The 24951-nt window shown below is 41.8% G+C and overlaps 1 protein-coding gene across 2 annotated transcripts in view; it reads left to right on the forward strand.

Annotated features, from left to right (window-relative positions):
- Positions 1-24951, forward strand: part of LOC109624604 (PDZ domain-containing RING finger protein 4-like) — a 123633-nt gene that overhangs the window by 57009 nt on the left and 41673 nt on the right. The window contains exon 1 of one of the 2 annotated variants that reach the window (XM_069528732.1): positions 16384-16834. The exons of the other annotated variant lie outside the window; for it this stretch is intronic. Within the exon in view, the coding sequence (XP_069384833.1) occupies positions 16766-16834 (69 nt within the window). The 5' untranslated portion in view covers positions 16384-16765. Of the gene's footprint in view, positions 1-16383; positions 16835-24951 lie in introns of those variants that run through there. 2 annotated transcript variants of the gene reach the window in all.

The following is a 24951-nucleotide window of genomic DNA, read 5'->3' on the forward strand; positions in this document are numbered from 1 at the left end:
TATCAGTGTAATCCTTCCAGTCAAAGGGTGATTGGTCGCAGGATATCTGGGAGGACAGGAGGCTGATGTTAACGGCTGGAGGAGAATCACAAATCACAAATATGATCCAAAGCGAAGAGATTAGATCGGTATCAAGGAGAGCATGCAGTGGATCTATCTCCACTATCACACATCCGCTTCTTATCTGTCTTTGATTTATTTTCCCACAACAGCAGCCAGTGGGGAAATGATTTGGCACTTCTTTATCGCCAAACAAAGGGCCGTCGGTGTGAGCGATTACATCTGACAGACTTTATTCGAGACGATTCAAGGAGACTCCCGGTGAGCTGTGCGCGGCGTCCTGCTGTTTGAGGAGTTTGCCCTCTGCCTGGCTTGTAGCAGGTGCATGAGCCGACTCCCCGCGTTTTCTACGGCTGACCTCCCTGCACTAGGACAGGGCAATTAGTCCGCACAAAATGGCCGACTGTAAATCTCCGGCGGTAAGGGTTTGGCAGGGCCACTCCGAGGTGAGCTCCACAACGAGGAATTAAACACACAGGATTAGCTAACAGCGGTTTTATGATGTGAGGAGCAGAGCAGGGTGAGGATGCTCCTCTCCAGAATCATCGAGGGAGCTGTGCAGCGTACGGCTGTTTTTCATGATCAGGGTCTCTGTGTCATATGTAGGAAATTTACTGTAGAATATAACGACGTTCATTAAGGAACACAGGACGACTGGTGATGTGAAAATTGCGTCAATGGCTGCTATAAGGACACAAATAATAATGTAAACATCTAAATTGAAACATTCACAAACAGTATAATGTTGTTTTTTATTATATGTTGGCCTAATAGATGACCTTAAAGGGATAGATCACGAAAAATGAAAATTCATCATCTACTCACTACTATGCCGATGGAGGGGGGGGGGTGAAGTGTTTGACTCCAATTAGTGCCTTTTACCTGGTTATTGTCATGTTTTGATATTAAATAACTGTTTTTAAGAATGGTTGGAATATGTAGAGCCAAATTCCTGCAGTAATTATATTTACAAAAATCTTCAGCTGTCTGGAACATCTGCAGCAGCAGTCCTCCTTATTACAGACACGACTGAGCCGACCACAGCCCCTTGAACTCAACGTGTATCTGTCCTGAATTGTAATGTTGGATCTGGTCTAATGGGAAATGCAGTTTCTTTGAAGCCACAGAAGTATTACACAATGAGCTTACACTGTTTGTTGTAGGATTGTCAAAATACCACATTAATTTAGACCAATAGAAAAATCTGATAAAATAAAAATAAATAAATTTAACACGGATGAATCCCACTCGATGATGCCCCTTAACCCCTGAACGAAAGGAGATGAATCTGTGTCCTCTGACAATGAAACAAACTATCGACTAATTTTTCAAAGTAAAAGATCATTTAGATCCTCCTGTGCCACTGGGACAAATCTCAGATGAGGACTATTCAGACATGAAAAGGCAAAATCCAAGTTATTTATTTATTATTTAGTACACCATGACACTTGCCTCTCACAGCAAACACTGATTCATTTGATCAATTAATCACATAGCTTGTAATTAATAATACATTTGTAAGTATTTGACAGCCCTGGTTTTTAAAGCACTAGTAAACCAGGTAATGAGGCTGGGTTTTTTCTTGTTCTTTTACTGGGATTTTGAACGAGGCTGAATTATTTCACAAGTACAACCCCTGAAATTTCAGTTCCAGTTCTGCTATTTATTTCACCATGTCAAAAAGGCTCAGTTGTGTGGGACCTCCTGAAGCTCTCACCTGAGTAATGTGTTAGGAACAAAGCTCCACTCCTGACTCGCTCGTATGCAGCAGATTTATCCTGGATCATTTTTTGTGGTGGTGAGGATATTTAAACAGGATGTGTTGCTCTGCACTTTAGAAGATTAAACTACTCCCATTGACAAATAAATGGGACTTGTGCAAGATTTGAGCGCAAGAACTCTTCAGGGGAAGTCACTTAAAGTCACTCCACTGTCGACCTGATGGAAGTTTTCAGAAAGGCCTTCGTTGAATCTTTCAGAAATTCTCTTTAATGTATTATTACCATCTTCTTACATTCAGTGACACCATATTTTTTGGGCTCTTGACAGATGAACCCCTGCTGTGTGTCCTGTTCGCTTTCCTTTCACGTTCTGCAGAAAGGTGTCTGCAAATCTTTCTCACTCTTTGTCTCATCTGTGGCAGAGAAGCACTTACAACATGAGCCAGCAGAAAACTCCCGTGGGTTAAACTGGGCTTAGTAACGTAGCCGAGGCTTCTCAAATGAAAACATTAACGGTAAACACAACTGCAAAAGCCACAGTGTGAATTCAAAAGTGGTGTAAATGAGCGAGAACAGATGTTGAGAATCAAACCAGCTGGATTACTTACTGCAGTCAAGTGAGCCGTCGTCTGTGAAAACCCAGACAAAGGTTGTGTTTCTATTGTGATTAGCTTCTACAGTTGTGTTGTGTCTTTTGCATCCATGTTTTCTGTTAATGCACTTGTGTGACACGTGTCAACCACTGTAGTTTAGGCACTTTTAAGGTTTAAGAGATGCAGAGACTCAACAGTTTTAAGTTACAAATCAAAACACTGCAATACAACAGCCTTACTCTGTGCAGATTCATTTGAATAAATGATTTGCCCTTTGTTAGACATAAATTCAAATGTTGCACTAATAATCGATAAACTGCATATAAACAATATGTAGGAATTCTATATTTCAACTGGTGCACTAAAGGGAAGTGGGGACAGAATGTGTGATGTTGCCTGAAAGAAGAATTGGGGCCATCCCAGCACATTCGTAAGATGGTGGTGATTTATGAGAACCACAGAGTTTGTAGTGAGCTTATTAGAGGGAGGAGATCTCACGCTGACAAATAGTTTTCCCTCTCTCCTTATAACCGTTGGCTGATTTGCGAATATTGTTACCCTTTGGTTTAATCTTCCCTGTGCTGTGAGCTGGAAACTATTCCCAGAAGGCTTCCGGGAGGGGATTGTTAATTTATCTCCTGTGTATTAATGGTGTCAGTGGCAGGAGAGTGTGCCCCGGCTCCTCTCTTCAGTGAAGTAACGTTGACCTGCGTTGACCCAAAACCTTGAGATTGTCCCCCATTTAATGACGAGCGAGGCTCTGAGGGCATGTTTGAGTTTTTTATGATTAACCCTCCCAGGTCCGCCGGCCCTGACAGACATTTATCCGATGATACAGTCAGGTATATCCCTGTGCGTGTCTGTAGGCCCACGCTGTGTGGGGTCACCCTTGTAAGTTTGACGCAGCGATATCTGATGAAGCTGATTCCTTGAGGGCGTTCCGCTGGACAAAAGCATTTATTTGTGCGAGACTGTGATGCTTCAGTTCAGGATCGCAGCAGTTTTGTCGGGGGGGTGAAGATGCCCTGCAGCTATTTGAGGTTCATCAGGCATAACAACAAAATGAATCAATAAAACACTGTGTCCGAGATGTATAATTTCAGTAGATGGCTGCTACAGGAAATATGTCCGTTATGTGATACACCATAGTGTTTCGCAGTGCAGATTCAGAACTCTGATTTTATTGTTTGTTGACCATGTTTTGTCCTGATCAATGCTTTTGAGTCTGTAAAATAGCAAATGTAAAAGCATAAATCTTTTCCAAGGTTTTTTATTATTATTATTATTTGATATAAAACGTCTTGTGGTGGCCCTCAGATTGGAAGGTCCAACTTTGCCATCAAGGGAGTTGAACATTGAAAATCCATCTGAAGGTGTGGTATGTTTGTGCCTCCAGCAAAAACAACCCTGTTTCCAGATTAATCTCCGCCGAAGATTATTTGTCATGAGCTCTGTCAAACAGCCAGGGGTTACCATGGTGACACGAGCAGGTACTGCAAACCCCATCGTGGAGAAATGCCTGTAGACCCCCAACACTTTATCATGAGACATTCAATAATTTGGTGTTGATTATAACTGGAAAATCAATGGCCGTCCTTTGGGGATGTAAAGCGCTGCAGAGACCGACAGCGACTCAGCTGTGTTATCTTATTTGATTCTGTGTTGTGCAAGTCAACGGGGACACCTCATGTTTGTGCTTTATGACATCTAGGATCAGGTGCAGTTGACACGCACTGCCAAAGCAAATGTAAAGTGAATTTCATGGTGTAAACATGTGTGAATTAATTGGGTCAGATCTCAGTTCGATATCAGATGTTCTGATGGTGAATCTTATAAACTGTGTGACATATTTATCTCATCTCTTTGATCAAATCCTTTACTGCGGATTTACACACATGACTCCATGTTCTGTCAGAGATAACGGAGGAGGAAACTAAACTGGCTTCTCCTGTAGACATTATAGAACCATGCAACTAGAATGGTGCTCTGTAAATCTATATCTCCACTAAGGCCCAACCTTAAAATCAGTTTGGTCCAGATTTATTAATTTTTTCATCTGCAACAAACTGCACACACTTATAAGAATCTGTCCCCTAAACATCCCAGATTTTATTTATAAAAGATCCATGAATTCTTCTGTCCAATCGATCCACCACCTTAATCAAACCCAAAAGGGTTCCTCCAAGTTTCAATCCCATCCATTCAGAGGTTTTTGCATAATCTTGCTGACAAATAAAAAAATTGCGTTCTTTGGGGGTACAAATGCATCATTTATTCTCATTGTCCTCAAATAGATAAACCAATAATTTAAAAGCACTGAAGAATAGAATAATACTGTAACTGGCTGAATTAAAGTATTGTTTGAGCTCTTCTTGTTGTCTTCAGATGATATCCTGACCTTCAGCTTCAGCTCATATTTGGCTCATTTTGGTCCATACTCACATTATCTGTGAATTCTGTACAAAAAGAGCTTTGATATAACCACTCATGTAATTCTAGATGGTTTTATATTTTGCCGAATTGATGTTAACACGGAAAACTATTGTGTTATAGGACATGATGCTGCAATCGTGGCCAACACTGAAACAATTCCATTCGGACACTATCTGATCCATTCTGCTAAATTGGAGTGCCAACACACCAGCGTGCAGCACACAGCATGTTAAATCACACACCTCTCCCTCCTTTCCTTTGGGCCGTCGTCCGCTCTCGTTTTCTTATCAGAAGGCAGAAAATAAGATTCCTGCCCCCTGGGTATCATCATAATTCCAGACTAATCTGTGTGCTGAAAATCAAGCATGTGATCCCTCTGCAGCTCTGTTATTACCACCGGTTCTTATTGTGGAGCATTTTGCAGTTTAGAGGAAGGTTTTAAGCTGGTCCTCAGGCGCACCAAAGACTTTCTCTTGTCCGACAAAGCAAAGAATTGTCAAAGGGGGGAAAAAAGACATATAGGAAATGGAGGTGTGTTTGTGCAGCCACCAGGCCAGCTGAAGCGCTTGGAGGAGCACGATCAACAAGCCCATCACAGCACAAATTATAGAGTACATGAAGGTGCCAGCGAAGGCCTGCTGCTGCTGCTGCTGCTGCATCATCGATGTGGAGCAAACACAAATTACTGTGGTGCTGCCAAAGACTGAATAGTCTCACATATACTCTTCTTATTTTTGCCTTACTGCTTTGAAGCTAAAGAGAAAATGACATAATGTGATTTTAGAAAAATTCAATACCAAGGTTGCATTATACAAGAGCAGCGAAGATTGTGCCATTACTCTAAAACTACAGATTGATTTGAAACAGTTCAGTAATTTTTTTTTTATCAATTTCCTGTATTAAATCTTTTCTATCAGCATGTACCGCTTATGATTTGATCTCGCTGCCACAAGCTCACAAAAGACAGATTTATGTTTTTTCCACTTAGTCACGGTGAAAATGTGGCTGAAATCAAACTTTAACCAACTGAAGAGTCAGTTATGACCTGCAGAGATAAGTTCATATTTGATAGTTATTTTTGCCCCTCGGAGAAAACAGAACAAGCTGAACTTGTGGCTCATTACATATTATTGCTTTAGATATTCAACTTTCTTTACAAGCCAGGGCTAAAGTATTGCAGACTATTTAAAAAAAAACACAAAAAAAAAACATAAAACAACTAAAAACTCAAAAGATCCCTGCATATCTGTTGAATTTGTAGATAATTCTCTGACAATATCATAAAATATATATAAAGATCGATGATGTATCTGTTCTTCCTCCCTCTATTCAGAAATTTTGCCAAAATATGTCACGGAAGGTGCCATCTTGTGACGATGACGTTTGAAGGCAGAGTCTGTGCAGAATGTTTTCAAAAAATACTATTTTTTGATCGATTGCTCATGACTTCTTTTTCACTTCTTTCACTCTGGGGGGATGGATCCCTCACTTTTTTGCATTTTTTTTACCCCCCCTATAAAAAGGTTGGGTTGTTTTTTTCCTCTCACCCTAATCAAGGGTTAAGGACAGAGGATGTCCCACCTTGTACAAATTGTTAACCCCTACAGATTGTGATTTGTGAATATCGGATGGACAAATAAAAATTTGATCTGATTTGATTTGATCAGTGATCGTGGAACCGAGTCACAGTAGCAAAGCCTTGTCGACACAGGGACTTGACCTAATGCGAGTAAGTCTGAGCTGTCAATCATAACTTTTTTTAATGTAATTAAAACCAAACCAGCTGAATGAACACTACCTAAAATAAAAGAAACCGTTTTTGGGAATAATGTATTTGATGCACACTTTGACTTGTTAATTTGATCCATGTCCAATAACATGGAGGAGGCTGGGTTTATGAACTGTACTGCATCCAGTCACCATGGACCTTTGGAGCTTTCATGTCCCTCTTACAGTCCGTGGTCAATATGAGCAACCACTTTCACTTCACAAATATTGATGTTTTTCATTAATAACAGTGATTAGTGCATCACTTTGGTTGCGTGGGGACAATGTTTGTTCCATCTCCTGTGCAGGCTGTGGCTTCTGTGACTTTGTCTCAATGCAACATTGAATAAGAACTCAAACGATGCTATTGTGTATCTGAAATGAGATGACCTCTGTGGGGACACTGCTGCAAAAGGCCTTGGTTTGGACACAATAAGGAGATCGTAGGTTCTCTCTTTATGCTAGAATCAGCATAGGGCTTGAATAGACGGAGTAGAACAGGTGGGTGTGGAGTCTAACCCGTTTGCCCTCTGAGCTGATTGTCTCTATAGATCCACTTCTTCTCTTCAGGAGCACAAAACTCTCATCAACAATCAAAAGTGTATTGACTGTGTATTGACGAGTACTCACCCAGCAGTGGGCAGAGTCTTAAATCAATGACATGCCTGTTGTACATGCTCGCTGCTTGTTGTCACAGAGGTTTGCCACCTTGAGCTTCTGTGACAAATCGATGAATCCTTGTTATTTGATTATTTACACATAAATATATGTTGATTGTTTTTTTTGTTTGTTTTACATTTGATTTAAATTTGTGCACCAAGAAGAGCTAATAACAAGGATAAAGTTGTGTATCACTGGGATAATCTTCATTCAGGGTGATGGAAGGCTGGTTTTCATACGACAGTAGTAGGGCCATGTTAAGGGAAAAAAAAAGGGAGATGTAGAGAATAAATTTATAATCACACTTGAAAAAAGTAATAAATGAATGTGGAAAAAATTGTGAATTTACTAGAATAAAGTGAAAGTATAAAAAGAATGGATTCCCTTTGCTGTTTATTTTCAAAAATATATATATTTTTATTCTAGTAATATTCTGACTTTATCCTTATAGTGTTTTTGTCCTTTCATTAAATTCCAACTTTATTTTTGTATTATGACATTTTCTTGTTAAATACGACTTTATTCTTGCAATATTGTGACATTAATGTGACACTAAGATGTAAAACACCTGAACATAGAAACACAAGATGAAATTTCCTATCTCTGTAAAAGTGCAGAGAAAAACTATGAATTTATCCCCATATATGTCCATCTTAATATTTATGGTAGTTGTACACCTTGTTTCTCCTCAGGTTCTGTGTTATCTCAACATCAGGAGACCTGCTTCACACCCACCCAGTGGAGATTTATTCAGTACAACAAGGCATCTCTCTGGTCTTGTTACTATTTGTCAGATAATGTAATAAAAGGTGGAGCTCAGTGCACAGAGGGGTTGTTTCTAGCCACAAATATCATTAAACACCCCAGGCAACAAGAGCAGGCGGACCTGTGGACCTCATACTTCACATGCATACTTCACAGCTAAGCTTTATTTATGCTTGAGTGCCTCACGCATCGGAAACGATTACTATTCATCACGGGCTGGCAGGGGAAACTTTAACAACCATCAAGGCTGAATATACGGCAGCCGACATTTTCATCTCCACCCCACCCCCAGAACTGCAGGGAGACCCCGGTGCAGCATTAGTATGGGATGTCCTGAGGGCATGTTGCTGCACGGGTGGTGCTGGGGGTCACTGTGTCATGTGGTAGTGAGTGTTTTCATGGCAGCAGTTAGTGCAGGGGAGGCCACACACTCTGCAGCCTCGGGTTGAGTGAACATAAGAGCAGACGGGAGCATCCAGCAGAGAGGGGAGTCTTGTCTTTCACTCAGCGATCCCCTCGTCTCCTCCTCTCCTGCAGCTTAAAGTGTCAAACTGAGTGTTTTCTCAGTGAAAAGGTCACCAGTCTTACATGTGTTAAACTGATGTAGTGTTTTTCTTGTCTTTACTCATTTGTGGAAACCATAGCTGTTTATATGTGAGAGACATTTCTGACATGCTGAAGAACCTGGGGGTTGTACACGGCTGAGATGTGTTGTAAAGGTTATTTCAATTACAAGTGAATGATATGGAAAACATCTTGGGCGCCACTTGACAATTGATGCATCTACAGGAAGTGTCTAATAACAATATGTTAATGTTACACTCGGGTGCTATGAGAGGTGTGCACTGGTGTGTGGGCAATATAGGAAAAAATCATTTGATGAAGAAATCTATTGTTTGTTGATATCTTTATTTTATTTTTATTATGTCATGTAGCCTATACTATTTTATTTACCATCTACGTGACTATTTTCACAAGAGGTTGATTTGTAATTAGTTGATTACTTGATCCGAGAATAAAAATCTTTGCATCTAAATCATATAATGTGTAATTTCTAACTTATTTATTTAGTTGAAGCCATGGTCACATTAGTATTACCCGATTCAATATTGTTATTGTACTAAATAAATGGTGTTATTCGGAAGCATCTAGTCCATATAGAGGCTTTTTTCTCTTGTGATTGGTAGAGTTAGATCATAGACAGATCAGATTTGTTGCTAGTCTTGAAAAGCCAAAGAGCACAACAGTGACCACCTACTGTTAGAACTGCTTTGTTCTGGATGCAAATTTCCCTTAAATTTCTCAAACGACGTGTCAGTAAATCCGTTATTTAAAGGAATTACCCAGCTCATAAACGACTGTGAATGGTCCCTTTCCAACAACCTCCAGGGCTTCGTCTTGACTTTAACCTTTTTGTTAATACAGTGTTGCAATATAGCGTTCCTGACTGCAGTCATGGGAAATCATGTTCGGAAAATCACGCTCCACCAATCAGAGACATTGCTATTTACACCTGAGGATTGTGGGTAGCGTATTTGACATCACAAATACAATTCAGTTGATATCACATAGACTTGTGGCTTCCATTGGAACACATAATGTCATGTCACAGTCTTGTAGCTTGTGGTAAGATAATACAAATTTAAAAAATGAAAGGGATTTTTTCATCTGGAACCACAGATCTACGACATAGCTCCTTCATAAAAGGAGAATCACAATTTTCTTGGTAAGAACTAAGATTAAGCTTCTCCCACGTTATTAGATGAGCTTGTTACTAGATATTATTTATTTCTCCTGAATACAAACTTCTCTGTGCTGTTCTCTCAGTCATTTTGCCATTTTGTCACTTGCTGTATTTCACTGCTGCTTTCCTGATGCTCTGCATCATGTGGGGTAACACCACGTTGTCATCGAAGCAAAGATAATGTGGCAATATGGGGCACTTAAGATTCTTTTGGAGAAAGGAGCGCTTGTTTTGATGCAATTGATGTCTCTTATTAAAAAGCAGCAGAATCGTTGTGAGTGATGAGATTGTGTACATGGAGTTCACGAGTTTAAGCTGTACTTTATCACACTGATAATAAAAATCCTGTAAATGTGATGTTGTCACAAAACAGTCCTGCCTTTTGATTTGTAGCATTGCAACAGCACCACAGATATTAAAGGAATAGTAATCATAGGACAGATTTTTACTATCACATTTTATTGTGTCATCTTGTTGCTCCACCCTAATGTCAATCATGCATATTTTACCAAGACTGAAAAATCCCTCATGTGTGATACTGTAGGTGGAGGCAGCACTTGCAGCAGCACCACTCAGACTATAGTGTTTGACTTTGATCCCACAGACACTTTCATTCTATTCTCCTGCTCTTTTTTCCCCACACAGTTAACTGAGTGCTTGGCACATGTCACTACCTCAGCAGTTTCCTAGTCAGGTATAGAGAAGAGAAGTTGGAGCTGCCTCTCTGATGTGCGCTTTGTTTCATCTTCACGTAGACAGCGGGGGGCATCAGGGTTTACAGGTTTCATGTAGGACGTCTGTGCAGTGTGGTGTTCATGTCAAGTGCTGCTTTGTGTAGAGAACTCCTCGGAGGTGTGTGTCGTCTCATTGAAGAGGATAATTAGCAGCAGATCTAGTGTTAAAGGGATAGTTCAACCAAAAATGAAAATTCACTCATTATCTACTCAGCATTATGCCGATGGAGGGTGGCTGAAGCTCCTGAAGTGATCAAACACTTTAGGAGTCTCAGGGGTAAACAGTGTTGTATCCAAATCTAACAGAAAGAAAAACATAAAATGCTTCCATACTGCTCCTGTGGTGTCATCCAAGTGTCCAAAAGCCCCGACATTCAAATTTGACTCGTCATTTACACCATGTTTTTAGCCTAAATGTCTGTGGTTATTTTCAGCCCGGAGCCCCGTTAACATTTGCACACATCGCACAAGCTCTCGCCTCTATGCTTAATATATAATGTGGAACAATTCTTCATTCACGTCTTACTCTTAAAACAACTAGACCATTATGTTTTGTTGACTTTTGTTCTACATTATCCAAAAAGACAGTCGGCTGTTTTTTTCCTTCCCCATTTAGTATTGGTCCCTCGTAATGGATCACGATTATTACACCACTTGCTGCGCAAACCAAGCGAACCAAGAAGATAAATGGCACAAGAAATGGCAAAGACAGCAAATCCCATGATTCAATGCTGCTTCATCATCAAACCAGGTCTTTTGATATTGTTTTGATGGAGAGACCTCACATATTATTTGTTATACTTACAAGAATGAGCAAAATATGGCTTTTATTTTTGGCTTGTTTATTTGATATGATTGCACAGAAAACTATCTGTGAGCACAAAGGGAGCATCTCGACTCTGCAAGTGCGCAGAACAGTATTCGTGAATAGTAAAATGTTCACTCCACTATCAATGGCTCAACACCAACAGAGTGAGGCTGGGGACTGGAGTGTTCAAAGTGATCAATCAAAGGAGGTGGAGTGTCAGCCACTGTTCCCGCCAACTATGACTGTCGGGCATTGTTGAGCAGTTGTCAGCACTTAGGGAAGGGCCAGTTGTACACGCGGGATAGAAATGCTACGAAGGATTTGCTCGAGCAAATACTGTTCTGTTTGGTGTAGTTTAATCTCCAGATTACTAATATCTCATCACAGATGTTGGTGACGTGGACACTTTACAGTCAAATTAAAGCCGCTGACATGTGTGGTCAAAAATAAGAGCTAAAATTTACTGACTACTATGTTGATTGCTTGTAAAGAGAATTTGCATATGTTATCATGTAGAGCAGTCCACAGCGTGCTACTTCTATGGTCATGTTCCCACATGAATTAAAGATTCAAGCCTATTTAATAATTTATCGTCATTGAGAGAGATGTTTTTCTCGGCTTCCCACAGTCGGCCACGCTCGTTTTCATGCACCCACCTGTGCGTTCACTTGTGCACAACGCAGCAGCTCCCATCAAAACTGTCACCAGAGGAGCGGGCTGCGGCGATGATTCATTCATAAAATGGCCTCATTTAATTACTCCCAAATCAGGTCACACAGATACCCAGGAGCAGCGGCTGCTTTACAGCAGCAGTGGGATATCAGATCTGAGCCACGCGCGGCACATCGCAAACCTCTCTTCGATTCCCACAGCTCTGCGTTCGGGTGAACAGGATTTCAATTGTCACAAGTTTCCAGTGCTCACACCAAAGAGATTTCTGCCCACCTGGTGTGTGGGAGCTGCCCTAATAAACCTGTTTATGTAGCAAACACTGTGGGGACAATTGATATTCCTGACAGACATAGACAAGATATCACAGCAACCTGCCTCTCAGTAAATCTCCAGCACCTTTTAGATGCTCACCTGTTTGTTGTGAAGGTCACATAAGCTGTTGGAAGACAGACATATCTGACCTGGGCTTTTTGTCTATAAGATTTCATCTCATAGTTGTGATATGTGAGATATCAGCTTCTCAGATCATGAGCATCTTCTTTCACCCAAGTTTTACCGACAAAAACAGTCACAGGCAGCCAGTAAAGTTACTGCCTGAATGGAAAAGAAAAATACACACCATGTTTGACCTACTTTTTAAAGCCAGTGGAATATCTAATGGATCCAACTTTTGTGCTCTGGTGACTGATAGTTGAAGAAATTGTTTGAAATGTGTTTTCTACTGACTTTGGACTGTAAATGAAGATGGCCAATGTGTCTCCACTTCCTCACACTATCCAGAAATGAAACCAAAATATCAGGGTAGGAACGCTGATGGTGGCATTTGGAGCGACAGTCTGAGCAGTAGCCATCAGGGGGTGGAGCAGCAGTATAGAGGTCCCGTCTGTTACACAGTTCAGGTTAGTTTGAGCTGTCAATCATGACGTTTTACCCATTTCTAAAGCATTCAATTACCAAACTAACCAGAAACATTAAGGTTTTGAACGAAACCATATTCGTTAAACATTTATTTGACGTGTACTTTGACTTTTTACTTTTGTTCACTAACATGGAGGAAGCAGGGTTTATGACCTACCCAGTACGCACCATCAAGACAATTTGGCTTCACTTTTGTCATACTGTCCGTCTTTATACATAGTCAATGGTACACTGGTAATATTTTCCTTCTATCTCTATTCAAGAGCGAGGGCAGGCCAATTTCATTTGTCAATCATACACCTGGCATTCTATGGATTGTTGAGCTTTGACAGACTTGTTGTGCACAAAAATCCAAGAGCAGACTTTTGCATAGAAGCAGCGTGAGAAGAGCTAATGCTGGAGCGCAGGAAATCCAAGCACAAGCACGGTATACTTGAGTGCAAGTGCAGGGTTTGAGTAGGAGCGTCACAAAATCTGAATCTGAAATCAGTAAGCCCTGCTCTCCAACTGAAAAACAACACTCTTGAGGAAAATAGGGGGGAAAAAAATACACTGCATCAACATCATGACAGCGTCATGATAGTTGTGCAGTTGTTAAAGTAAAAATGAAGATGTACTGTTCATATATGTGACAAGACAGAACAGATTCTCTGGCAGTGTGTTCATCAGGCAAACATGTCTGACAGCACCAAGGTTTACAACTGGCCCGTACACCTGCATTACACACTCGGCTGAAGGTTATACTTCCAGTTTTAAGGTGAGCTCAAATATCAGTTTGTCAGAAATGCAATTGAAGAAACCTCAAAATACACCCATCACGGTGAGGACAAATCGCTTCTCTATGCCACGTGATGTGAGGCCCATTAACTGAGAGAATGACCACGGCTGAGAGCTCGTTTCTACCCGAGCAGGCAAAGGACAGAGCGAATGATGAACGAGCGCTGGACAGTGGGAGAAGACAGCGGGGAAGTTGAAAAGGACAAGAGGAGTGTCGAGAATCAGTGGTCGTCAATATGAAATACAGACTTAATACACATAGCCAGTTTCATTTTCCATATAAACGTTAAACAAGTTTTTTTATATCAACATTGATCATAACTTCCATGAGAATGGTCTCGCAGGGACAGGCAAAGAGACAAATGGTGCATCCAGCGAAGCTTCACCTTGTCAGAAAGTAAATGGTTTTACTAACTGTAACTATAATGCGTCTGTCTTGCCCTCAGGTCTCATGGGAAATGCGGGCTCAGGTAAATTCACGCTGTCACAATGTAAAACCGATTGCCGTAAAGAACCATGGGAGAGCTCTTATCAGTCCTAATGCACTCCTCACAGATCATCCTTCACTCTGCATGTCCCACAGAGAGGTGTTGCTTGACCGCAGGCAGAGGCTACTGTATCAGTCTCGCATCACAGATGATGAGAAAGACCATTTGGGTGACCGATGAGCATCTTAACCTTTAGGGGTCAGCAGGCGTAACACTACGATGGTCATCTAGACCTGAACCCGGAGCACACTTCTTAAAAGGTGCTTTGATATCAGCAGATGTCAGCAGATTTACACTTGAATATTTGTCTTTGCATGCAGGGAGGACGTTGTATTTGACCCTGAATGTTTTACATCTCACGTCCGTGCTGACTACAAACAACTAGACAGGCGAGCGCTCCTTGTGCACAAGCACTTCACAGCTTTCAGTCCTTGATATACCATTTCAGAGGACTGCCTGACTCACATTTTTTTTCCACAGTCCATTTTATACTGCGAGCAAATATAGCACCCCTGTTCATCAAATGCAATATCATATCCCCGCTCCCCAGTCTCCCAACAGGACCCTTTCATGTCAAATTGACTCTTTAGTGAACAGCACTTCATGGATTTGATATTGCCTGGCAACTGCAGAAAAAAGAGCCCACTCCTCGTGGCTTCTTCAGGATGAGGAGCAGATAGCGGCGAGGACAGTGGCAGGGCGCTGGAGACGAAGAGGAAGGGTGGAGGACGTATTAACCGTAATAGCGCTGTATGATTTAGGTTTGTGTCTGGCTCGCCTCCAGGCACTGAGCAAAATTAAAGCCCAGAAAATCGGATTATGGAGTCCCGGGGGTGGGATGCCCAGTAGCCATCTGATGAGCGCTCATCTACTTTTAGCCGTATCCTCCACAGCGAGCCCCGCTGTTGGTTTGGGGGCCAATTTATTAACAATTATTGCTCGTTAGTGTTGCTTCCTGCTCCTGAAAGGGGGCTCAGTGGGCTAGACAACAGCTAAGGTCTATTGTCTTGTAATTATCACACTTTGAGGGAAGGTGGTGGATATATTGTCTCTGAAGTCTTTGCCTCTTTCCAGTTCTTGAGGCCAGAGATGATGTCATCATATGGATTATTTTGTCCAACCAGCACTTTAACACTAAAGATGTGCGGCTGATCATCACATAAAGCACAGAAAAGCTGAAAATCTGAAAAAAAAGACTTAAACCTCTTATAGGAATATTAGGAAGTTATTTTTCTTTTAACCACCTAAACTACAACATGTTTCCCTCTGCGCTGCACAAAAAAATGCTTATTGAGGCAACTTTCCTTTCTGTATTAGATTATGGTGACACTGTATACATACATTCTTTAGCTGAAACCCTGACACTGTTTTTCACTCAGCTCTAAGATTCAATACCTGTGAGTTCTATACCAATGTTGGACCTTCAAGTCTCTCTCTGTTAAGAAACACCCCGATTTGTATTTATCTATTAGGCCCTTATTAGTCTTTTACCCCCTTACATCACCTGACCTTTTACTTTTAAGTGTGGGTATATTCAGTTTTTTTCATCATACACCTACAACGTGGAATCACATACAGAACAATCTAAAGCTCAACCCCATTTTAACCTTAAGGCAATTTAAGTTTTTAATCACATCTTATTTGACCTCAAACTGTTCTTGTTTTAATTGATTCATTTACTCAATGGAATAAATTGCAATATCTCTAAATAGTCTTGATATTGTATGTTTTATCAGAACAATGATTTATATTATGAAACATTTATATAAAATATTGAAAATTATCTCATTTAATATGCAGCAAACCAGAAAATCAGCCAATGGCTTGATTGACAAGTGATTACAAACCTATTGTCTTTATGTGATATATTTTCCTTAATAAATAAATAGACACCACATGACAACACGTCCACGTATCAACACTCAATGAATTGCATCAGATGTAGGAAGGTCACCCATCAGCCCTAGAAGCCCTCCTCTGGCCACAGTGTACCGTCTCCACGTCCGCGTCTCTGTCCGAGCTCCTCGCAGGAGCTGCTCACACAAAGGAGCTTATTGTGTCACTGTCTCACTTTTAATGAACCAGCTCTCCCGCGCTCTCTATCGCACTCCTCCCTCTCACCCTGTCCCCTCCCCTACGTCCACCTCCCCCTCATGAATATGGCCGTGCTCCCTCTCATTATTCATGAGCTGGTATCAGCGTAGTCATGTGGCGCTGAGGCTGAGGAGGAGAAAAAGGGGGGAGTGTCTCAGTGAGCGAGAGTCACAACTCCGGCATGCGAGTGTGTGCATGTGTGTGAGTCTGTGAGATAGCAGCAGCGGAGAGAGGAGAGACGAGACACACACACACACACACACACACTGGCTGAGGCGTTCTGCTGCTACTTGTGCCACTGCTGCATCACCATCATCATCATCTGAACCTTCATCAGTGAGACTCAGCTGGAGCTCTGCCTTCATCTGAGCTGACTGACTGAATGTGTGAATGGGATGCCTGAAAGAGATGCTCTGCTAAGGGGGTGACTGATGAGAACCGGCGCTCCGGTGTGGAGGGTGACCCCCTGTGTCCGTACACGCCACTGCTCGGGGAAAGAATTGGACGCCTGGCGTTGCCACGACTACTATAATGGGCTGCAATCTGTGCACTTTACAGAAACGAGAGGAACACTACAAGCTGCTGTATGAGATTGCACAGGTGAGCAAAGACACGGTCAACTCTGGCTTTGATTGTGCATGCTGATGTGGGTGATCCATCATCTGTGTTATGCAGAGAGGATGCTGCTGTTTGTTTTGGGGAAAGAAGAAAAAGAAGCCTTGCTTGGGTTTTTTAGGGAGCTGATGGAAGAAGGTATGAATGAGGGATACACAGAATGAAAGTGAGGCAGCGTATTGGAGAGAGAGGCTTGTTACCCATGAGCAGATGTGTTTTGAGTAACGAGCAGTTACGTAGAGAGCAGCTATAGTGTGTGCAGCTCATTCATCCTGCTGAGCGAGCAAGTTTTTCCTTTAGAATACAAGCACCTGAGAACATAAAGAAAATCGTACGTGGTAAATCTGTACCAACTTCTGAGGCCTTTAGATGATGATGTTCAGAATGTGTCTTTGAACATATTTAGGGTTTCATTAAAAGTTTTCTGTCGTTACTTCTGGAGGGAGAATGCGTTGGTCTTAAAGGTATTGATCTTTGTACATAAACACACTACATGTTTACTGTTACACCTTCAGATCATCAGATCAATTGAATGTTATTTGTATAGCCCATATTCACAAATCACCATTTTGCCTCATAAGGCTCAGGATTCATTCAGACTTTGTAAGACGACTGATGCAGCTGCAGGATAATCTTGCATTTTTATAAGAAACCCATACTCTGCAATTAATTCTGGCTATTTAGTGAGTTAACAGGGAGATACGCAGATGACAATAGGTCTCATATGCTGAGGGGAAGCAGATCAGATTAACAAGATTTCACCTGCCCACCTCCAGCCCCTCTTCCTGTGACAGTGTAACTCTGAACCTCGGTGTGTCTCTCTGGAAGCAGAGTCATGCTCATTTCTCCCTTTCCAATAGCGCCTGTCTTCACGCCGCCATGATCACAGCCTCATTAGCCGTTTTAAACAACCATCCTGAGCATTAATTAGACGTGGAATGTCTCTCTTTACCCTTGTGAGGTGACGGCATGAGGAAGAAGCGGCGGGGGGAGGTTACTAGAGCCTGGTTTAACCACTGATGCTTGCTGCTCGTCACATGCAACTTTTGAGACCATAACCCTCTCTCAAACTCTGGTGACAGAGAGCGCCAGTTAGGTTTTAAGAGGTGTCACTGCAAGCTTCTAGATCAGCAGAGAACGAGACTGAATTCTCTATTGGTCGGTTTAATGTCAGGAAACGGACAGGATTTTCAAGAGAACACGAAGGGTTAGGAGGTATGGCCAACGCAGCAGTGTCTGTCTCAGACCAACCATAAAAAAAAAGTGCTGTGTTGGTGCCTATCTTTTTTTCTTTACCACTCTCAGCACCACTTTTTAAATAAAGAGTCGCATTGACTATTTTTCCTTGGTTTAGCAAAAAGGAGGATCGGTATATCCTCCAAGTGGGTCTGTCTCCAGGGCACACTTTGCTTTGACAGGAGCTCTCCGAAATGTCTGTCCACCCACTTACACAGTGAGCTGGTTCAGGCAGGAGCTGCAGCATCAGCACCAACGTTCTGATCACCGCTGTGGGAGAGAAGGCGGGAAGGATGAAGAGCATGGAGGATAAAGACCGGGATGGGAATAGAGAGGATGCCGTTAAAGATGCATTTGGCGGAAAGGAGCTATAGGGAGGGGAGGAGGGTAAAGGGGAAATTAAGGGAAGGAGGAAATAAGTGAAAAAATCATTAATACAGGGAGAGGAACAAAGAGAAGGGAAAGAGGATTTAGAGGAATTGATTTTGTTGGGTTTAAGAGGATCCGTCACCAATTAAAACAACATAAATTCTCAGTCCTGCGTGCACACATTCCTGTACGCACATGTCCACGCAGAACAAGGTGCACCCTTCAGCAACAGCACAGCAGATGTATAAAAACAGCAACACGACTGGTAGAAATAAAAAGAAGAGTATCCCTCAAGAAGTAGAGTTTTCCTTGCAGCTACAGAAGTGTGTCACTGTGTCTTTGTGGTCAGGAGAAGTGTGTTGTGACAGCAGCACCGCTCACCACTCACAACATCAACCAATCCCTCTCCTTTACACGCACGCTTTCATCTCTCTAACGTGCTCAGCTCCTCCTGGCTCTGCTCTTTTTTCTGTCTTTTATACAGATACACACACACACACTCATTCTCTGCTCCGAGGATACATCCATTTTCAAACTATAACGATCTTTGTCCACATGAGCCTTTTGGCTCAGTATCAATTTTAATCCTCATCCATACTAACACTTCTGAAACACATAACAAGTGACCACCCACGTACACTGGGCATGTGCCGATGTAAACAGGAAGGTATGTGTGTCCTGCTGGACATGATTGTTTCAGATTGCTTAAGTAAAAGCTGGTCTCCTACACATGTAATCAGTTGCATTATTGTAAAATGCAGATATTAACTGCACAACAGCTGTTAGCAAAGACAACAACTGATGATGAATCAGCGAAGGTTACTTCATGCCTGAAAAGACCTAATCTGAGCAGTTGCAAGTGTCTACAAGGGCTGTCACTGTCTATTCAAAATTCAAACAGTTGTTTGAACATGAGGGGAAAAGTTCTTACTGGACCTATAATGACCCGTTTGAACTCTAAATACAGTCGAGAAGAGCATCAGACTGTGTGAAGTAGTATGTCTCATGATCCAGCAGAGGGCGCACACCGTCAGCTTGACCTATTGGTAAAGTAAGCCAGAATTATTATGTTGTTTTTCTACGAGAATAGAGGTCGCTAGCTAGCAAAGCCAACCTGAACAGACAATCATAACACCAGAGCATCTGAGAAGCAGAATGTGAAAGACGGCTTGTAACGTGCAATCTGTGGGCTCACCTGTTGGCAGCAGCAGAGGAGGAGCCACAGGCGACTGGAGAAACGTGGGGGGTTAAATGTAGACGAACAAATTGTGGGGGGGGGGAAATTCTTCCGAACCTGATGTTTAGAAAAACTGACAAACTTAGTGTCTAGGTCAGTGTTTCAAAACATCCAGACCTAAACGCAGCCCCGGAGTTTTAACTAAAATGGGGCCAGCAGCGTTTCTAAAGGTATGTTTTACAGCTCTAAAAGTCCAGGCGTAGTGGAGTTGATGCATTTTCAGAATATAACGTAGTAGTGGTTTTGCCAGTGTCACAGCGCGAATGATCAGCCCTTCCTGCAGGTTGATTCGAGGAGCAGGACTGGGTCACAGCGGTTGGTTAGACACCTTCCTCCCCCTTCTCCCTTCACAACCCAGAAACAATTTTGACACTCTCCCCCGTCTGCCTGACCCAAGTAGCTGTGGGAGATTTATGATTATCTCTCTCTCTACCTGCCTTTGTCTCTGTTCTCACAGCTGCTGGTGATCTGCATGGAAATGTGCTCTCACCTTTCTCAGCAGGCCTGCAAAGCTATCTCACACTGTTGCGATTTTTGTAGTTATTGAATAAGCTTTCTTTGCCTGGACAAGAGGACACAGGAGCTTCTCCTTTAGTCTTTTTCATTTTTCTCACTTTCCAGACTTGGTAACTGTTTTATTATCAAAAAACTACCAGATGGATAACCATGAAACTTAGTGGAAGGGTGCTATATGGGTCAGGGAAGAACCCATTAAATGTGTGTATCCAGAAACTTTTCTTTCACTTTTTGAACAACCCAGAAAGGGTGTTTATCAAAATTGTCATGGTTCTTGAGGAAATAAAAATTCAGCCATGTTAGTGGGTTTGATCTGGTCCTAATAAAAATCTTGATCCAGCGGTTTCTTCAGAGGACTATTGGGCCTTTGTCAGGGGTATGAACTCCAGGTTTATCTTTCCATCGCTTTCTCTTTTTTATTCCTCTGATCGCTCATCTCCTTTGACTACATTTGTTTCAACCTTTGCTCCAGGCTGCTCTCTGCTGGATCCCATCAATGTTAACCTTCCAATGATTTCCCTTTGTGCTGAGGAGAAGAAGTAGGAAGTCTTTTTTTTCTTCTCATCGTTGGTCAATAAAGATGAAGCCTCGTTGACCTGAGATTAAACAGCTCTTCCACTGCAGTGACTCGTACACGTTGCTTCCTCCACCAGACTGCAGAAGCCATTTTTGCAGACAATAACATACTGTATCTGATTTGCTTTGTGATCTGGCAGGGCTTTGAAATTCCTATTGTGTCTGTGAGCACCCCCCTTTTCCTCGTGAGTGTCACACATTGTCCGTGCACCACTGAAACCCAGTGATGTGTGGCTTTTGGGGGCTAATTAGCAGGATGGCAGATGTTGATGAGAGGAACGACGCAGCGTGGCTTACTTAGGTTGGTAGGATGAGGTTTTTTGAGGTGTGCATGTGTGTCAAAATGTGTTTTGACAAAAAACTTTCTTTGCAAATTGCGATCAAAACAAAAAGACCCAAACAGACTGCGATTGGTGTCAAAACTCAACAGTTAGCAATGATGCTAAGCCAGCACTGGGCTACAGTAGCAGACAGCTACTACTTCTACTGTTTATGTTTTTGTCTAATGAATTTCATTCTCCGCAGTGAAGCACAAACCTCCATATTTCTTTATCCTGTTTTGTAATTTTCCAATAAGCCAGGGTTTCTTTTCTGTTGCTACATATTTGGAAAGGAGCAGAGCTAGTTTTCTAAGTTTGAATGAGACAGGAGCAGAGTCACTCTCCGCTGAATTTGAGAAATAAATGGAAAGCAGCTTCCCAGCTCAATGAGGCACAGCAGTCCCTGATAACTTGCTGATGCATATGAATGAGAATGAAGCACCATAGTGTGTACACACACACACACACACGCACACACACACACACACACACACACACGTCCGCAGGAAACAAAAACACAGTGGAAATTCCAATGAAACCAGAAAGCTGTGTTCATGAATTCCAGACAGCGCTCATGAGGTCGACTGTAATGGAATCTGAGGGTTTTAGCCGTGTCATGTTGAGCGATGTCACCAGGTTGACTGGACGGGACGCACAGAAGTGAAATGAAGCAGATCTGGAATTCATTTGTTCACAGGGGTGGAAGGTGGTTCCCAGGGGTTTGTTCCTGCTGTTGTGGGCCGTATATATTCTTTTCTTTGTAGTTGCACCAGATGTGAAACCTGTGGACCAGAGACGGTGGAGGACAAGGCTGACTTGCTGCCGCTTCTGCGACACCACTGGCCATGTGTGTAATGGATATGCATTCAATAAAAGGCTGAGCAGCTATCACGGGAGCCAGGCGTTCAGTGACATGTTGGCAGGCTCGTCTGGGCTTCATGGATCACAAACAGAAAGACAGAGGCATTAGGTTTGAATCTAGTTTGAAGTGTTACAAAGTGAGAAAATTATATTATTATATAATTTTAGTCAGACAGTGCTTTGAAAGTTTTCTGCACATATGGACAGTCTTAGTTGACCAACAGTTGGAGCACATCCAAAGTGGTCAAGAAACATTTGCTTCTTTTTTTTCTGTTGTTCTGACGATTCACCTCAAAATATGTTCAATAACAAGTTACTATTTTACTGGTTTTGGTTTGTTTGTTAGAATAACTGAAAATCTCCATAAAACTGATAGTGGAGTTCATCAAGGAACCATGCTGTGTCCTGTTGTATTGAATGTATACATCTTCCATCTATTTACTGCATTCAGAACATTCAGAAGCTCAAATGTGGAAACTTCTGAATTTGGTGAAAACTTCTGTTGTGTACATTTGAGCTGTCATTATACCAGGTTTTTTCCAACATGCTTATCACAAGAATTCACAAAAATGAGACATCACAATGTCAATAGAAAGTTATTTTTATGAATTACACTCAATTTCATTACAGAATACCAACCCCTAATATGTTGAGTGTGTGAATTATTTAAGAGGTCCGTGATTATTTAGCCTACATATAATATGATGTCAATATTTGATTATTTAACTCTCATGGTTATCATAAATGCCAGTATATTACACCACCTCTACTGTATAATCAATTTTTTTCCCAATTTAAACAAAGGGGGAACTTCTCTGTGGCCGATTTGTCTGTCCGATCCACAGAATGAGACATTTACAGCACATAAGAATTTAAGGCTTTTTTCACTTGATTCACCAACTGAAAAAACATTTTAGAATACAAAACAGGCCTATGTGAAATGAAACTTAAATACAAATGCTCCCACTTCACTGTTTTAGGAGTATGCATGTGGCTGTGATGTCTTCAACAGTACATTAAGGCTATTGAACCTTGCTCTCACCCTCCCTCCCCACCACATCCTCACCACTGAGGCCGAGGCAGTTGGTGACAAATGTTCTCATCCATCTTCTTGCCCCATTATGTTTTTTTGAAGGATGTCCCTCAACCATTAAAATTGATAGGAGTGAAGACAGAGGGGGAGGAGAGGGAGAGACACACTGCTTGATTGATCTCGTATCCACCCAGGAAATATTAGCCTGATGTATTATCTGGGTTTTATATTTTATTATTTTCCACAGACAGAGAAAGTCCAGATACGATGCATACATTCACAAATTCTCTTCATGCCTTGGCACTGTGGAATAGAGAACAATATTTCTGAGTCAGCCTCACTCCCATGGCCAGCTCCAGCTCTTTCTGTGCTTCATCCTACACCTTCTAAGCAGCAGCCTGATCTGTCAGCCAACCGTGTTTGATTGCAATACAAATGGATTCCTGCGAGTGTTGCAGCTTCCTGCTAAAATTGCAATCTAAATATGCTGAGATGATCTTTCTCCACTTAGGCTGTTCACTAATAAGCTGTATACATCTTCTCCTTTACTCTATAGCTCCCTTCTCTTGGCATCCAAAGCTATTTCCATATTTGTGTGTTGCGTAACTGCCTCACGCTGACTGTATAATTTGAGATTTCATCGTCTAATTTTGTGTGAATCACACATTCGATCGCTTCACTGCTTCTGGATTGAAATGGTTTGTTTTTAAATACAATGTTAATGTAAGATGAGGCGAAATTCAGAAGGAAGTCCCAAAAAGAGGAGGATTCATTAACGTCACTCCTTTATCTTGGAGACGTGTGCTGCTGCTGCACTCCTCTGATACAGATGATGTCACATTTGCCACGAGACATGAAGTCAATGGGTTTTATCAGTCAGCCCACTTAATCTCAGCTATGGAGGAGCAGAGGGGATTTAAGAGGGAGCTGATGAATTGACCTTTTCCTTTTCATCTGTGTCTTATCTCACTAAGAACCCAGCTGACCTTTTCAGCCACGCATCAACTCCAGACCCCCGCGTCTGCTCACACCTTTCCAACCCGAGGTGAGCATTGCTCTTCAAAATTAGTTTTATCTCACCTATGTGCCTCCACCCGTACCTGATAATGCCAAGAAGGAGCTGCACACAAACAAAACCATGATACAATTTTCCCTAAGGAAACAAATCTGTTTATCAGAGGATTTCTCCACATCTCCCTCTTGTTTATTCAGTGTAGTGCTCCAAGGCAAAGGCGGTGACAGGAGGATGTTGTCTAATGTATGCATACAGAAACAACAAGAACCCAAGTATAAATCAAAAAAAGTTCCGGATGTTGTCAAAACTAGAATGACCGAGTGTATACCTCTGCCAAGGCTCAACAGTCCCCTTATAAAACCACATTTAAATTCACTAGATCTGGATTTTTATTTGGATCTGCACCACATTACACACACTCATAAATATGAATTCCCTAAATATAGCTGGGTTTTTCATCAAGATCCATGAATTATTCTCTGAGAAATTAATGAAAATGTTGAAAAATGCAGTGTCTCACACTGTCAAAGAGATAAAAAAAAAAAAAAAAATCCTGGAACTGACCCCTGATCTGGATCCGTACCAAAATCTAATGGGATGTTCTCTGACCCATAGGACAAGGGAGGCATATTTAAACCTACAGTAGTTTCATGGTAATCCATCTGGTGGTTCGTGAGCATTACAGCTAACAGACAGGCAGACGAAAACATAACCTTCTTGGTGGAGGTAAAAATTTCCCATCTCATTAATTCATGGAGATAATCTCACTTTGGGTAAGTCTCAATTTGGTGAGTGACGATGACATCAGCGGGGTGTCATCCATGAGTAATATTGAGCCTTGTCTTAGTGCGTGTTTAACTTTCACATTCTCGTCATGATCAAAAGGCGTCAACTTCAATCAGACCGCTGGAGGGACGAGGAAAATGAACTACATGCCTG

The sequence above is a fragment of the Paralichthys olivaceus genome, chromosome 7, assembly GCF_024713975.1.
Source record: "Paralichthys olivaceus isolate ysfri-2021 chromosome 7, ASM2471397v2, whole genome shotgun sequence".
Lineage (NCBI taxonomy): Eukaryota > Metazoa > Chordata > Actinopteri > Pleuronectiformes > Paralichthyidae > Paralichthys > Paralichthys olivaceus.